Below are 15,142 nucleotides of genomic sequence, written 5' to 3' on the forward strand. Positions count from 1 at the left end.
ACCCAAAACAAAGCCAGACCTGGCGATCACTTTGAAACTCTTCCCTCCGAGCAGAAGGGCTGCCCCTTTCTTGTTTGTTTTTACACGCTATTGTTTGCCCCCCAGGCATCAAGCTGTTAGTGTGTACAGGAGGGACTAAAGTGACACCATGTTGGATGAAATATAAATTAAAATTATACTTCTGTCAGTCTGGAATCAGGGATTGTTTCTCAAGGTCTCCCCAAACACTTAATTTCAAATGAGTCTTCATTTATTACTTCAAGAAAGGCCAAATGCATAATTTATCAGCAGCTCTCAGTCAATATACCCTTATAAGCACGTTTCCCATGAGCCTTTGAGTAAAAGTATGTTATGCTAATTCTATTAGTTGGGTACACAAGAGCTGTCTAAGAGAGTAAACAAGCATTAAAAGGAGACACATGTGAACAAAGAAATACCTATCAACCTACCGTCCAGGGTCAAATTACCAAGGGAAAAACAAGGAGGTGGTAAACTCGTCCCATTATTTATGCCAAGATTTTCTCTCCCACTAGAACTCTGAGCTACCCAGCGGCACTGTGTGGGTGGCTCAGGTAGGGAGATGGGCGTGATGGGTGATGGGACTTACCGGGTCTCCAGAGGCACGTTGCTGTTTAGCACCCAGCTGTCCTGAAGCTGAACGGACTCTGGCGTGGTGGCCAGGTCATTGGGCGCGGGAGCCGGTGCGTGGATCTGACTCCGCCGATTGGTCAGCGAGTTCCTGTTAAGGGAGTTGGCTGACGAGTGGTGATGGGACAGCGTGTGGTTGTGAGGGGGTGGCAGAGGGGGCCTCAGAGTCGACTGGCTGTGGTGGTTTGGAGGGCCTGAAAAAAGAAGGAGAAACGGCCATGAGCAGCTGCAGGTTACAGCTTCAGACACTCTGCAAACCTGCAGAGGAGAGCCTAGAACCAAAGTCTCTAAGCTGCTGGCAACGGCTGACAGCTGCAAAGTAGAGATACAGGTAAGACTGCATAAAGCATCCCAGTGTCAGTTACCAATAAATAATACGCTTTGATTGGCCTTTATCCACAGGCGTCAAACGAAAAAAGAAAAACTAGGTTAGCAAAACCAGGCTGATGAGGGCTGACCAGTGCAATTACTTGAAACACCTTAATACAACAGTGAAAGTAACATGACGTTCAAGGCTGATCTCTGTTATAACGAGTCCCTATTCTGTTTCCTGGTAAATCAGTACACTGCACACATTCCTTAAAAATATTTCCTCTTTCTAAAGGTAATAAGAACATGGTACACTCTAAGTCAGGGAGTAGCATATTTAAATACCTGTAGGGGCCAGGCAGGAAAGTGCAGTTGGCCAGTTACGGGCTGAGGTGACCTGGAGAGGTAGGAAGCAGCCCTCACTCGCATCCAGGCCCATGTGGCCATGTGGGCACGACAGCTCAAGGCCCCTATCTTCTAGTTTTTCTAGGAAAGCTGAAGATCTAGACTTTTAGGTACAGTTTCCTATTTGTTAAAAAATGCTCACAATTAACCAAAAACAATTTGTGTATGTGTTTGTGTGTGTGTATATATGTATACTTATATGCATATATATATAATTTTTTTTTTAATGAGAGTCAACAAAACACACCTGTGAGCCCGCTCAGATCAGCGAGTTGATAATGTCTCTTCTCTGAGAGATGAACCCTGAGGATTCGGTCTCTAGAGAAGGTTAGGGTTGATGTTTTCAAACCCTGACCCTTATTCCAAATTGCATTCTGTTTTCTAGTCTTGAAATCCTCTGTCCTGGCAGGAAACACACACAAAGGAGGGCTACACCTCTGTACGTATCCTCTAGTACCTATGACCACAGATGACAACTCCACACAGGGTTTTCCTAGCAACCCATTCTCAATCCACGAAACGAAATAGTTTAAGCATAATGAAACGAAAGTAGTTCACTATGCAACGTAAGCCTGTAATTTGGTTTTAATGGCTGCTGAAACATGACTTTTAATTTGTGTCCTTTGAGAAAGTTTATTTTTTGAAGCCTCCAGTCGGGGTTGGCAGCTCACCAGGTGCCTGCAGAGCCTTGTCATTTTGGTCCTGGCCAGCTTTGAAAATCCTCGGCCCCTGCTGTCCTGGCTTTAAGAAGTTGGCTCAAGTCATTTAAACAAGCAATTTGACACAAATTTCAACTACTTGTCTCCTTATGTGGCCAGGCTACATCTCCAAAAGGTGTAATCTACATTCTGTGGCTCCTGCGAAGCCCGCAGAAGTGTTCTGAAAGAAAGACAACATGTCAAGAAGATACTAGGTTTGGAGAGCATCATGACCAACGAAAACAGGAAGGAAAAATAGGGAGAAAAGTGGTTCCTTGAAGTTTGCATCTCTGGGCTGAAATTACTTAGGGGATGATTTTTTTGTGTTTTTTTTTTTTGGTGTTCAGAAAAAGACAACTAAAACTAAAACTCAGTGGGAAATGCCACTGTACAGTTGTATAGATTTTAAATCGCGTCCTCCAAATGAACCTGTAATTCGCATTTTACATTATGCACCAGTGACATTTTAAATATATCTTTGAGGGAGTTTCATAGCCGTAGCAGGCTATTATATTTTCTGGCATTGTTGTGTGTCTAGTAATGTATTATTATAGAGTTATTTAACATTTGTCTGTCTCGTATTAGTGGAAAGAGGTGAGAAGAGGGGGTGAAATGATGTAATAATGATCCTTCAGAGATGCTATCCAAGCCCCTCACACACGGTTAATGAATTCTCATGCCTTCCTTTCCCCCTCTCTCAACGCCCATCCGAGTAGTGTCATTATTCTCCATTAGTTAGGTAATTATGAGACTTGCCTCGGGAAGACGAGATGAATCAGTGTACAAGTCAGCACCCACCCTCCTCAGCCCTAAGCCCGAACTTTCCATCTCCCTCAGCCCCCATCCTCCAGCTTGCCAGACCACACACTCTCCCCAAGTACAAAGAGGCCGTGTGAAGGATTTAATTCATGAAATGAGATACCAGAATCCTCCTGCTTCCTGTCTATTCACCCTGAGCTAAGCTTTCTTCGCCTCCTCAGCTTGTGTGGCCCTTCTTTGTCCGTCTGTGTTCTGTGTGGGTGGAATTCCTGTGGCTGCCTTTCTGCTGGCCATATCCAGGTGCGGTGCTGAGGGGGAAATGGAACCACCAGCCGGGGTGCTATGTGGTATGTTCCAAATAAAGTGGAGGGTGAGTTGTCCAGTTAATTAGAAGAATGTCAAGCTCTCTTTCCATTTCTCCTAAAGAGAAGGCCTAGAGCTTCTCTTGGGGGAGATGGAGAAAGAAGAGCAGAGGAAGATGAAAGAATACTTAATTCTTCACTCACCCTGCCCTCCTATAAAGCAACATGCTATTTGACTGCAAGTCAGTCAAATTACTGATAGTAACAACAACAAAAACTATCCAGCATCCTCAGTATGGGAAGACGTCTCCTTCTTATTGTTACTCATTTCCACTCTGACTGTATTTGCTCATTTATCTATCTATCCAACAGTCGTGTCTTTCAACTAGGTGCAGGAGATAGGAGGGAAAGGCAGTTACAATACAGAGTGGTAAATGCTACCACTGGGGGATATGCAGAGAGACGTGGAGCCCTGGGAGGGGCATTTAGCCAGTGGTTAGGAGATAAAATCTAAAGAACTGGGTTTGGGGATTGGGTCTGCCACCTTCGAGCAGTGTGAACCTAGGCCTGCGACCTCATTTCTTTAATTCTCAGTGTCCTCATCTGCCAAATGGTGACAACAGCAGTAACTACCCATTGAGGCTACTGTGAAAGAGTGGAAGGATACATGCAAAGTGCTAACCATACTGCCTGATGGCTGGCAAGTTCCCCAAAAGCACGTGCTTGGAGCATTGCTTGGGTCATTTGGGAATGAAGGGATGGAGAAGACTCAACTGCAGCTCTCAAAGAGCCCAGACTTGAGGAGAGGGAGTACCCAGATTCATCTATCTACGGCACAAACTGGCAGCCCCCGAGCTGAATAGTACTAAAATCTGAAGGTGAGATTTTAGATAGTGTTTCAGATTTCTGACTTCTTTTGAAAACAAAAACAAAACGAAAATACTGAGTCTGTATTCCACCATGGCGACAGTTGGATAGAGCTGAATGCCATTGGTTCGGTTTTTCTGGCTTTCCGTCAACTGGAACAATCCCTGTTATCTTACTCTGGCTGGATGTATGCATTTATGTCACCAGTTGGTAGGTGTTTATGATTTTGACTGCTGGTTTAACCTGGGCTACCTGAGCATTCTCTGAGGGCCACATGCCTCTAATATAACAACACCTCTGCCACAACTAATGACCTCAAGAGCTTTTTGTGTTTATCTGTTTTCATTACAGTCATCCAATGCCTTTGCCTGATGGGATGGTTTTCCATTTCAAAAATGCAAACAGTGGTCAGCAACACACCTTGCTGCTTCTTTCCAAGACGCCAAACTACATGAAAAACCCTTCTTGAAGGCAACTGATGTCTTCAAACTATGGTGAAACAGAAATGAATAACTCAGCTTGATGGAGGAAACTTCCGGTCTACTCTAAGTTCAACACATTTATTGGGCTTAATTAATGTGCATATTATTGGGCTCTTCCATTACATGAATATGAAATCACATAATGCAACTGAGCCACAAATAACTATGTAACATCAATGCTTACACAGTATCAACCTAATAAGTATGCCATTAACAGGCAGAAGGCAACTGTCATTAAAAGTGCAGGGCTAACCTATTATATTGTATCTGATTTACCTTGAGGTGAGAACCTGGAATTTATTTTTAGGTATTGTGTGGTTTTTAGTTCTAGGAAGAAGGCGCTGCATAGTGGTTCTCTGTTAAAAGCTAGGGTGGGACAGGTAAGACTCCTTGCAAAGACAAGTGAATTTATAGAGAAGGTGCTTCCTGTATATTTAAAAATTAAGTCTTTGAATGAGCACGTAATTTGTCCTGTTTGCTTGTTTGGTCTTGTTTACTTGAATAAAAATCATTCTTTTGCTTCTGTGTTTTTAGATTTGTGGTGGGGCAGTTGCCAAAAATTTTGCCAACTGGTTGACAGTGGAGTCTTAAGAAAAATAAAGCAATGATTCTTTGTTAGGTGACAATGTATATTCCAAAAAAGTTACACTCGAGGACTATAAAATCTTGAGTATCAACTCTTGAGTTGACTAGACTAGCGGTGCTCCAACAGCATGTGGAAACAGCTAACACCCACATTTTAAGTAATGTGTAAAGAAAGAATTTTCTTTGGAGCTAAGGAAGAAAATTCTTAAGAACTGATTATTGTTTTGCACTCTTCCTAAACAAACAGCTGGGGGAAGCATTTAGGCTGGGTCTACCCTTGCCAAGTGGGGGAGGTAGATGATGAGGGTGGGAGAGCAGGGATAAACTAAGACAGCCTCGTCTTGCTCTATTGTCCACAGCGATTTTTCCTGGTGATTAAAAATGATGATAAAATGTATGAAGGCAAAAATAAAAGTAGAGGCCTGTCTGCTAATAATTCACTCATTCTTGAAGATGGCATGCCAATTTTTGGTCCTTAAAAATTTCAACCCCTCAGACCCTAGGATGATGAATTAACCACAAACTCTCTGCCTTCTTCTCCTGAACCACGTCTTTGGAGCAAGTCACGTCCTGACAGCAATTTGAAGATGCTGGAAGTGGGGATGGTGTTGGCAGAGACTTTGCAGTCTCTGGTTGATAAAAACTGGCCCCACAACATCCTGTTCAAATTTGACCTTGAATGGGAGCCAAAAGGAATCAGAGGTGAGGATTTTCAAGAATAACAGCCTCTGTTTAGAACTAAGGAGCGTCTATTGCAGATGGCCTGGCTGGTGGTTCAGCTTTGAACCCCTGCTTAGCCACTTACTAGCTGTGTGACCACTGAAAAGTTACATATGTGCTTTCTGATTCTGTTTCTTCATTTGTAAAATGGGTACAGTAATTTTACTCCTCTCATATGGTTGTTAGGAGCAGCAAATGAGAATACATCTATTAAGAGCCTAGCATAATTCTTGGCACATAATAGGTATTAATAGGGGCCAGCCCTGTGGCCCAGTGGTTAAATTTGCACGCTCTGCTTTGGCAGCCCAGGGTTCCTCTAGTTTGAATCCTGGGTGTGGACATGGCACAGCTCATCAGGCCACGCTGAGGTGGTGTCCCACATGCCACAACTAGAAGGACCCACAACTGAAAATACACAACTATGTACTGGGCGGCTTTGGGAGAAAAATAAAATCTTTAATAAGATATATTAATAAATATTATTATATATTATACTATGTTTTATAATTAATAAACCTGATCTTAGTAACAGCATCAGTGTCCATGGATCTGGGGAAAATGATGAGGACCTCCCAGGGCACTCCAGTTCCCTAGCTCTTTGGAGTGGCAGCTCTTGAAGGCAGTATCAGCTCAACATATGGAGGCAAAGTCGCCAACCTTAGATCTTCTCCACCTTCAAATTCTGTCTGTAGAAGGGCATAGTGACTAAGTGACACAGCACAGCCATTAATATAGGCAGTCTCCAGAGCATCTCTGAGGTCTTGCAGAAATGGAACTTGGATTCAGAACTGTCCCATTTGCATAGACAAAACAATTGATGTTGATGACACAAAATAATAATACTGACGATAGCTGCTATGAGTTAAGCTGTCCCTGTGTGTCCGGACCTGTTATAAGTGCTGTACTCAAATTATTCCCATGTATTCCCACTCACTTCTGTGGGACAGGCTCTCTTATCATCCCCATTTTACAGATCTAGCAAGCGAGGTTCAGAGACATTAAGTAATGCACCAAAGGTCACGTAGCTTAGCAAGTGGCAGAGCTGCTCTTTGATCCCAGGATCTCTTCTCCACTCTGCCATAAGCAAAGGAGCACCAGGCTCCAGGATACACTCACCTGGGGAGGGAACAAGGACCCCTGCCCTGGTTTATATATGCCCTAGCAAATACAGAGAAAAATTCTATTTGACTCATTTCTTTGCACATTTGCTTAAATGGCAGAATGAAATCTTGTGAGAAATTGGAGGGCATCGCCCACCTCAAAGCTCTGCACCTCCCGATGCTGCCTGAATCAGGAGAAATAGGCCAGCACAGCCAGACTGCAGCACAGTCTCTTTTCTGTCCCTTCCCCAAAGGCCCTGCCCAAACGTCCTCCTCCGCGCTGCATCCCTGGCTCCCATAACCAGTGGCATGAGGGATGAGCAGCAATTAGGTCTGTCGGAGGCAGAAACAAGGGCATGCTCCGTCCCAGTTCATCCTGCCTGCTTTGACTGGAGCTGCTTTGCCAACAGCCCAGGGGTGGAGGGGTGGGGGATGGTCCAGATCTAGCATCCCCCTGTGTTTAGAAGGAGATGGAAAGAGATTTACTTAATTGTCTCTAAGTCTTGGGCACTTTGGACCTTCAGCTTGCTTCCTTCTCCCCTGTCTTAGCATCTAGTGAACCATTCATGCCCTGAAGAAAGGACTTGTATTTTTTATTACTGACCACATATGGTATTGCTGGCTTCGCAGGGCTGATGGCCAGTCTGCAGTATTTCTCAGATCTGGTCCCTATTGTAGCAAGCTGCAGCCTCTCTCACATTTCAGAATGGTGGAGAAAAAAGAAGGAAGGATGAAGGAATGAGTCAAATTATAGCCTCTTTCTTTTCTTCTGGTGCTCAGCTACAGCTCTGACCAGTGCCTCGTGGCCTGGGTGGCGCAGTCCTGTGTCAGGGGGCCGTCCCTGATGGAAAGGCCCCATTCAGCCCAAACAGAGCACCAGAGAAGGAAAGGGCTGTGCTCACTCGTAAGGAATGATTTGTAGTTCTCTTGCTTACATAAAATATATGACCTCAGAGAGAAAACATTCTGAGCGCATTCACAGTGACACACAGATCAGCATCGCACGGCAGAAGCCTGGGAGTTGCAGTCATAAGGAACAATCATTTGCAGGCCTAGAAACCAAAGTTTTGTCAGCTTTACATACATTCATAAAAAACTTGGGCTTACAGGGACATCTTAGATCATCTCAGAACAATTGCTCCCATTTAATAAGCACCAGCTGTGTGATAAGCACTCTATAGATTTCACCTTATTTAAAACTTGTAATAACCTTCAAAGTAGATATTGTTCTCCATTTTCAAGATGAGGAAATTGAAGTGGAGGGAGGTTAAGTGATATAAGTTTCCCTCCTTACATTTCGTATTTAACTGTAATACATCTGGGCCTCTTTTGAGTGCACACTGGGTGCCTCTCTTTCATAATCCTTGGCACATGGTTTTATATGATTTTTGGACTCTCCTGTGTTCCCTGTTAAATTTGAGCTCCTCCAGCACAGGGAGTCTGTCTCTTTCTTCTTTATGGCCCCAGCGCAAGGCCACAGTGGCTGGCACAGAAATAGTGCTGAATGAATGAATGAACGAATGAATGAACAACTCGTGACCCTGGTGGGTACGTCTGGAGAGCCTCAGCAGAGAACGATCAGAGCAGATTTCTGCCTCTGTCCTTTGAGCGTTCCATTCGACCGCTGGACTATGACAGGCTTTCCCTTCGTTCCCTGAATTCTTATTGCTCCCGGAGGCTCCTTCAACAGGGGGACAGGGGACACAGGGGGAAGGTGACTTCTATCCCTTCTGTCTTTTCTGTTTATTCTTTCCTGGCTCTGCCTGACCGCCTATTTTTTTTTTTATAACAGATTTATTGAGATACAATAAAATTCAGCTTTTTCGAGTATACATTTCAGTGCTTTTTTTTAGTATATTCATTGTGATGTGCAACCATCACTATCTAATTTTAAAACATTTTCATCAACTCCCCAAGGAAATCTCATACCGATTAGCAGTCACTCTCCAGTCCCTCCTTCCCCATAACCTCTAGCAAATACTAACCTAGTTTCTATTTCTATGGATTTGCCCATTCTGTACATTTCATATACAGGGCGATTCCCTCTGTTTCTTATAACCAAGATGTCTGTTGCAGAACCCCGTTGGAATCAATCAAAGTTAGATCTCAGATGGGGCACACTTCACACCACTTAAAAATATCTTTCCCTGGCAACCTGAAGCTGGTCCTTTACAGGAGCTTTTTGGCTGGGACCCTGCTGCTGTTGATACTTTTCAGACAGAGATTGTTAGATGATGGTCATTTGAGAGCCAGTTGTACACTTGAGGGCCCGAGGGGGATCCTGCAATTTCTTCCCGCGCTTCCCACATGGCTGTAATCACTGCACAGAGCCATCCCTGCTCGGCTAAAACCCAGCCGTGCACAGGCAGGGATTCTTGAGGGAAAGAAGAGAGAAGGAGGGAACTCTTGAACTGGGTGCCGAATCAGCAGCTGCGCTGGAATTAGAAGCTTAACAGAGATTGTAGGTTTGGGAGTATCCTGCCCAAATAGGGCAAGTCCTCACATGTTATGGGTCAGAAAGGGATTTTAATCATAGGTGCCACATCAGTGTACCATACCCTGATACCCATTCCTCGCTTTCTTAAATCACTAGGAAAGTATCACTTGAGATCAATGTCAACTCTATTAGCTACTTTCCAAATGACAAAGCCAAAAAAAAAGGGCCACTTGAAATACTTGAGAGGAACCCTTCTAAAAAGAAGATTTTATTGCAAAGTTACGTCTGAGCAGTGCGTATCTGAGCATTTCAATAAATCTACATTACCCTAGGTATTTTGGCATCCTCTGGGAGAAGAAAGCCTATCAGTAGAAAGTAATGATTTTGGGTTTTTCAATTGCCCTAAGGATCTTGACAATGCTATTAAGACCTATGCTTTCCCTGTCGAGAAGTTTAGGAGTGAAATTATTAATACGCCCAGACGTTATGTTGATTGTTGCGCTGTAGCAGAAAATACTCTCTCTGTTATTTGAGCTGCATTATCACTTTCCCAAGCAGAGAATTGCATCAAAAATTTAAACTCTTCTCATTCCAGCTCATCGCAGAGCTTTTCAAGGTCTTATTGCAAAATAGCCTGGGCAGAACTTGGATATTTCCTTACCCAAGAAAGATAACATCTTTTTCAAAGACCAGGCTATTTTTTTAAAAAAATAAAAATCACAGTGAAAATTTCTTCCATCAAGATGTCATTCTTTAGCTCTTTAACTAGGTTTTCCTTGGGGTGTATTTCATTCCTTTTTTTTTTCTTTGAGATGGTCACAATGCTTTCCTTTGAACAGGGAAAGGATCAAACCAAAGATAAAATATGATTTTGATTTCAGATTGAGCCTCTGACGCTCAGAACGATGGGGACAAGCTCTGATCTCCACCATTCATTAACACCAAGAATGAGTGAGGCACGTCAGTTAAATGGCAAGGACGGGATAAAGGTTCCTGGAGCATTTTCACTTCAAAGCTCAGCAGAATTATTTACTATCTGAGTGACCTTTTCCCCAAATCTCTCATGGTACACGCCTTATAGGGCAAGGGAACAAAAGTTTCTCCATACTATATAAACAGAAGTCAGCTGAATGTCAGACCTTGAACTGCATCTGTTTTCATGTCAAGTGACAGCTGATGTAATGAGATGTATAGGGTATATTGCTGGAGACATTTTCAGGATACCCTTTCTGCCTTCAAAATAAACACACACACACACACACACACACACACACGAGCAAGTAATTATCCCAGAGAAACAAACATCTGAGGCTTCCTGAAGAAGCATCCCCCGTCCAGGATGACATGGTTCATGTACTGCCAGAGAGAGTGCCCTTTGGATTTTATTTATCACTGTTTAGTGGTTTCTTTCCAAATTGTCTTGGAGTTGCTTTGAATCTTCCAATTAAAGTGGGTCAGACAGTGCCCATGGTCCTTATCATGTAGCAGGAATGAGAAGAGCATCCAGCGCTGAGGAGGTAAGGATGCAAAAATCCAGCCCACACCCCATCCAAGAGCCTCAGGATGCAAACAACTTTCAAAAACACTGGGACCAGTGGGAGGCCAGTGTGCTCCGCAGATCTGCTTTGTAGGAGTCAGTGACATTAGCATCCCCACCTCCCACTGAGACCCGCTCAGAAAAAAGTGTTTCTTCCTGGCCACCGTAAACAATGCCATCTCCAGGGCTGCTTCAGTCTTTTCGACACTGACCTCTCCAGTTTTGCTGGCGACACTTCTGGAGTTAGACAACCAGAGTTATGAGGTACTTAACCTGTCTGTGCCTCTGTTTCCTCACCCATAAAAGATGGTTAATAATCGCTCCTACTTGGTAAAGAGAGTTAAATGAGATAGTACCTTTAAAGCTACAATGTTTAGAAAATGCATAACAAGCAGGAACTACTTAGGAAATGTCAGGATTTATTTTCATTTTCGCCTGAACAGGCTAATTCTTTCTTGAGCTGGTGGAGAGAGGAGTGAAATAGACCCCGTGATTCGAAGATTATTTTAACGACTTGGAAAACATCCTGTTGCCAGATATTTTTAAGGTAAACAGCACCACTAAGAATAAGGGATCCTTTCTTCCTACTAACGAGTTATAGTATCTCTAGGTCTTACAGTGTCATGAAATAGTCAGTGTTCTTAATTTTTAGCTTTTGCAACTTAAATACATTGAAATAAAACCATCTGATAGTGGGCAATTGGAAGGGCATTATAGTAGCTTTTTTTTTTTAACTTTTATGAATTTTCTCACTCCCTATGAAAATCAGCACAAGGCAGGCCTAGGTCTTCTTGAATCTTGGTATTCCCATTTAGCATCAGCTCCCATTTCACGAAGAGGCTGTAGTGAAATCGAGACTTTCAAGTCTCTCTCACTCACGCTCATCCGTGAGCCGCGCGAGCTGCCCCGGCTCCAGCAGCGAGCAGCTCACAGAGGGCCTGAGTTATTCATCACATTTAGGTGGTTTGAGCCATGAATTAGCAATTTGTTTCTCAGGGCTTCTTGGGTTACTGAGACTTTATAGTATTTATCATCTCAAATGGGATCATTCTTAATCCCATAACGTAGAGAGTGAGTCATCTCTCTCGTGAAATAATCAGATTTGGTGGAGAAAATAATTTCCATTTCTAACACTTTAATAGCATGGTCTGGGAAGCCTTCTATAAGATGTCCTTCGATCAGAGACCTGAAGGAAATAGGCAGAGAGCTATGTCTGAGGGAACAATATTTCAGAGAGAGGGAAAAGTAAGAACTAAGACTTTTTCTTTGGTGAGGAAGAGTGGCTCTGAGCTAACATCTGTACCCAATCCTCCTCTTTTTTAAGATTTTATTTTTCTCCTTTTTCTCCCCAAAGCCCCCCGGTACATAGTTGTATATTTCGTTGTGGGTCCTTCTAGTTGTGGCATGTGGGACGCCGCCTCAGCTTGGTCTGATGAGCAGTGCCATGTCCGCGCCCAGGATTCGAACCAACGAAACACTGGGCCGCCTGCAGCAGAGTGCATGAACTTAACCACTCGGCCACGGGGCCAGCCCCTCCAATCCTCCTCTTTTTGCTTGAGGAAGAGTGGCCCTGAGCTAACATCTGTGCCAATCCTCCTCTATTTTGTATGTGGGACACTGCCACAGCACGGCTTGATGAATGGTGTTTGGGTCCAGGCCCAGAATCCAAACCTGTGCACTCTGGGCTGCTGAAGCAGAACATGCAAACTTAACCACTACACCACTTGGCTAGCCCCAACAAAGACAGTTTTAAATCTGGGAAGTGTACAGGAATTGGCCAGAATATCAGTCTAGGTTTGTCTCTTTCATTCAGATTCAAGCCTAGTTCTCAAAGAAAACACTAAAGAAAAAAGAAAGGTGCTGATCCTCACTGGCCTCTATCTAATCTGGGACTGAGCCAAGCAGGCCTCTGCCTCAGGCCCTTTGCACTTGCCATATCCTTGGCCTGGGGATACAGATAATGGAGTGTCTCACTCCTTCAAGGTGTGCTCAAATGTCACTTTTTAAGACACGCCTTCCCAGACAACCTCAGCAGTCTTATCCTCCTTATAATACAATGCTTTCTTTTTCTGTAAAGCATATATCATCACATTTAAAAAAAAATTGTTTATCTGCACTAGAAAGTAAGCTCCTTGAAGGCAAGGAGGCTATTTTATTCTCTGCTGAATCCCTGACTCTGGGAACACTTAGAAGACACAATAAAGGGTTGTGGAATTAATTACACATTGAGAAGTATGGCAAGAACAAAGGAAAATCCAAATTCCACCAGAAATGAAAGTCTTTCAAAGGTGCTGTTGCATGGTATCATTTGAGACAAGTTTCAAAAGCTTCAACTTGACCAAAGTTCAAGAAAAAAACTCCTGTGGGCTTCCTTGCCAAAACGCAGCGCTATCTCACGCAAACTGTAGCAATTTTTTCTCTTCCTGCAGCAACCCAAACATGACAACAAGTGCCTTACCAGCAGAAATCCCTGTGGAACGAATGATGGCTGAGGCCTCTGACACACCCCAAGTGGGAATAGACACATTTCTCTTCCAAACTCTGCCTCACAGGATCTCCTGTGGCTCCTTGTGCCACTTGAAAATGTTCCCTTTCCAGCACAAATCTATTGTATTCAAGAGCCTTTGCTCCAAGCCTCTGATTTACTGGGCAGGGTAGACCTTGACTCACCCATGTAGTTGCTGATACAAAAAGCAGGCAGATATGGCAAAGAAAAAGCGTGATGCAGCAGAGGGCTTGCAAATCGAAAGCAAGATAGATGGAACCCTCCTCCTTTAGGAAGCCTTTTCAGAGCGGATCAGATGAAATCCAATGGCTTCCTAACTCCACGCGGACAAGTATAAGATACTTTAGGCTTACTCTGTTCTAGGATTAACATGGGAGCTAACACTGGCACATTGTATATTCAACGGCTCCATCTGGCCATATTTCACCTATTAAATCTTTAAAAACCCCTCTAACTTATATATGACAAATAATTGGAAAAACTTTTCATTCTATGGATTTCTCTTTGTACAGAGCCCAGCAATGTCAGATGCAGGTAGTCACTTGATAAAGTTTTTTATATCCTCTGAAAAATATCCAAAGAGGTGACAGTTTTCTCCACAAGATTCCTTTTGCCTCCTCTTCCCTTAAATTCCTTATAAAAGAACAGTGACCAATGAGCTAAGTTCGCTCATGGAAAACCATTCCCGATCATTTCATCACTGCTCATTCCTTCATGTCTTCATTTGTTCATGTGCGCATTCATTTGGCAATTAATTATTGAGCATCTACACGGGCTCCTATAGATTTTTGGAGTTACAGAGTCTTGATTCTAGGAAGGTAAAGAAAGAGAATCATATAGGCCTGGCCCCGTGGCTCAGTGGTTAAGTTCGTGCGTTCCACTTTGGTGGCCCAGGGTTTTGCTGGTTTGGATCCTGGGCACAGACCTTGCACCGCTCATCAGGCCACGCTGAGGCGGTGTCCCACACAGCACAACTAGAAGAACCTATAACTAGAATATACAACTACATACTGGGGGGCGTTGGGGGAAAGAAAAAAAGAGATTGGCAACAGATGTTAGCTCAGGTGCCAATTTTTGGGAAAAAAAAAAAAGAAAGAAAGTCAAATCCTATGCTGATCTTTTTCGTGAGCCACAAAGACTGCACCTTAACTCCTTTGTCCCCCTTGTGGCTGTTAACTATCAAAATGCTTCACTTTTCATTGTGCATTTTTATTCATGTTTCAGCTCATGTATAAAAATTTTGTAAGAGCCATTATGACATATTGCTCTGAAAAATTTTCATATATGCATATCATTAAACTAAACTTGAACCCTTCCCCCTCTCTCCACCCCAGTCTTATCTCCCAAGGCTAATACACTATTCTGTAGGGTGTACACACATGCACGTCCCCAAGTACAAGGATTTTTGCTAGCATAACATTTAAAGGATGCTCCACGGCACACAGAGAAATTCTCAAGCATATTAATTATTACCTGTGGAGAGAAACTATAACATTTTGATCCATTTGTGTTTTCAACTGAATGTGGTATTTATCAACCATCTTTTATGTTTAATTCTAGATAATAGAGCATGGCAAATTGGAGTCTTCAATTATGCACACGAAATATATTGCTGTATGGCTTTGTTTGTAAGGTTCAGACTCGAATTCCTGCTCTGGATTCTGAATCGCAGCAGTAGGAGCCACATGGCCTTTGGGGTACTCTTTGCACACATACAGTGGAGCGAGACACTTGGATTCATGAAGTGAAAACGAAAGTGGAGAATACGAAGGGGTTTCACCACTTGG

The 15,142-nt window shown here is 43.3% G+C and overlaps 1 protein-coding gene across 7 annotated transcripts in view; it reads right to left on the reverse strand.

The window, feature by feature from the left end:
- The window catches only part of TENM2 (teneurin transmembrane protein 2), a 1,159,540-nt gene that overhangs the window by 276,811 nt on the left and 867,587 nt on the right, over positions 1-15,142 (reverse strand). For all 7 annotated transcript variants that reach the window (XM_046666360.1, XM_046666359.1, XM_046666362.1 and 4 more), the window contains one exon: positions 608-842. In XM_046666360.1, coding sequence (XP_046522316.1) covers positions 608-842 — 235 coding nt within the window. The remainder of the gene's footprint in view (positions 1-607; positions 843-15,142) is intronic.

The sequence above is a fragment of the Equus quagga genome, chromosome 7 (genome assembly GCF_021613505.1).
Source record: "Equus quagga isolate Etosha38 chromosome 7, UCLA_HA_Equagga_1.0, whole genome shotgun sequence".
Taxonomy (NCBI): Eukaryota; Metazoa; Chordata; class Mammalia; order Perissodactyla; family Equidae; genus Equus; species Equus quagga.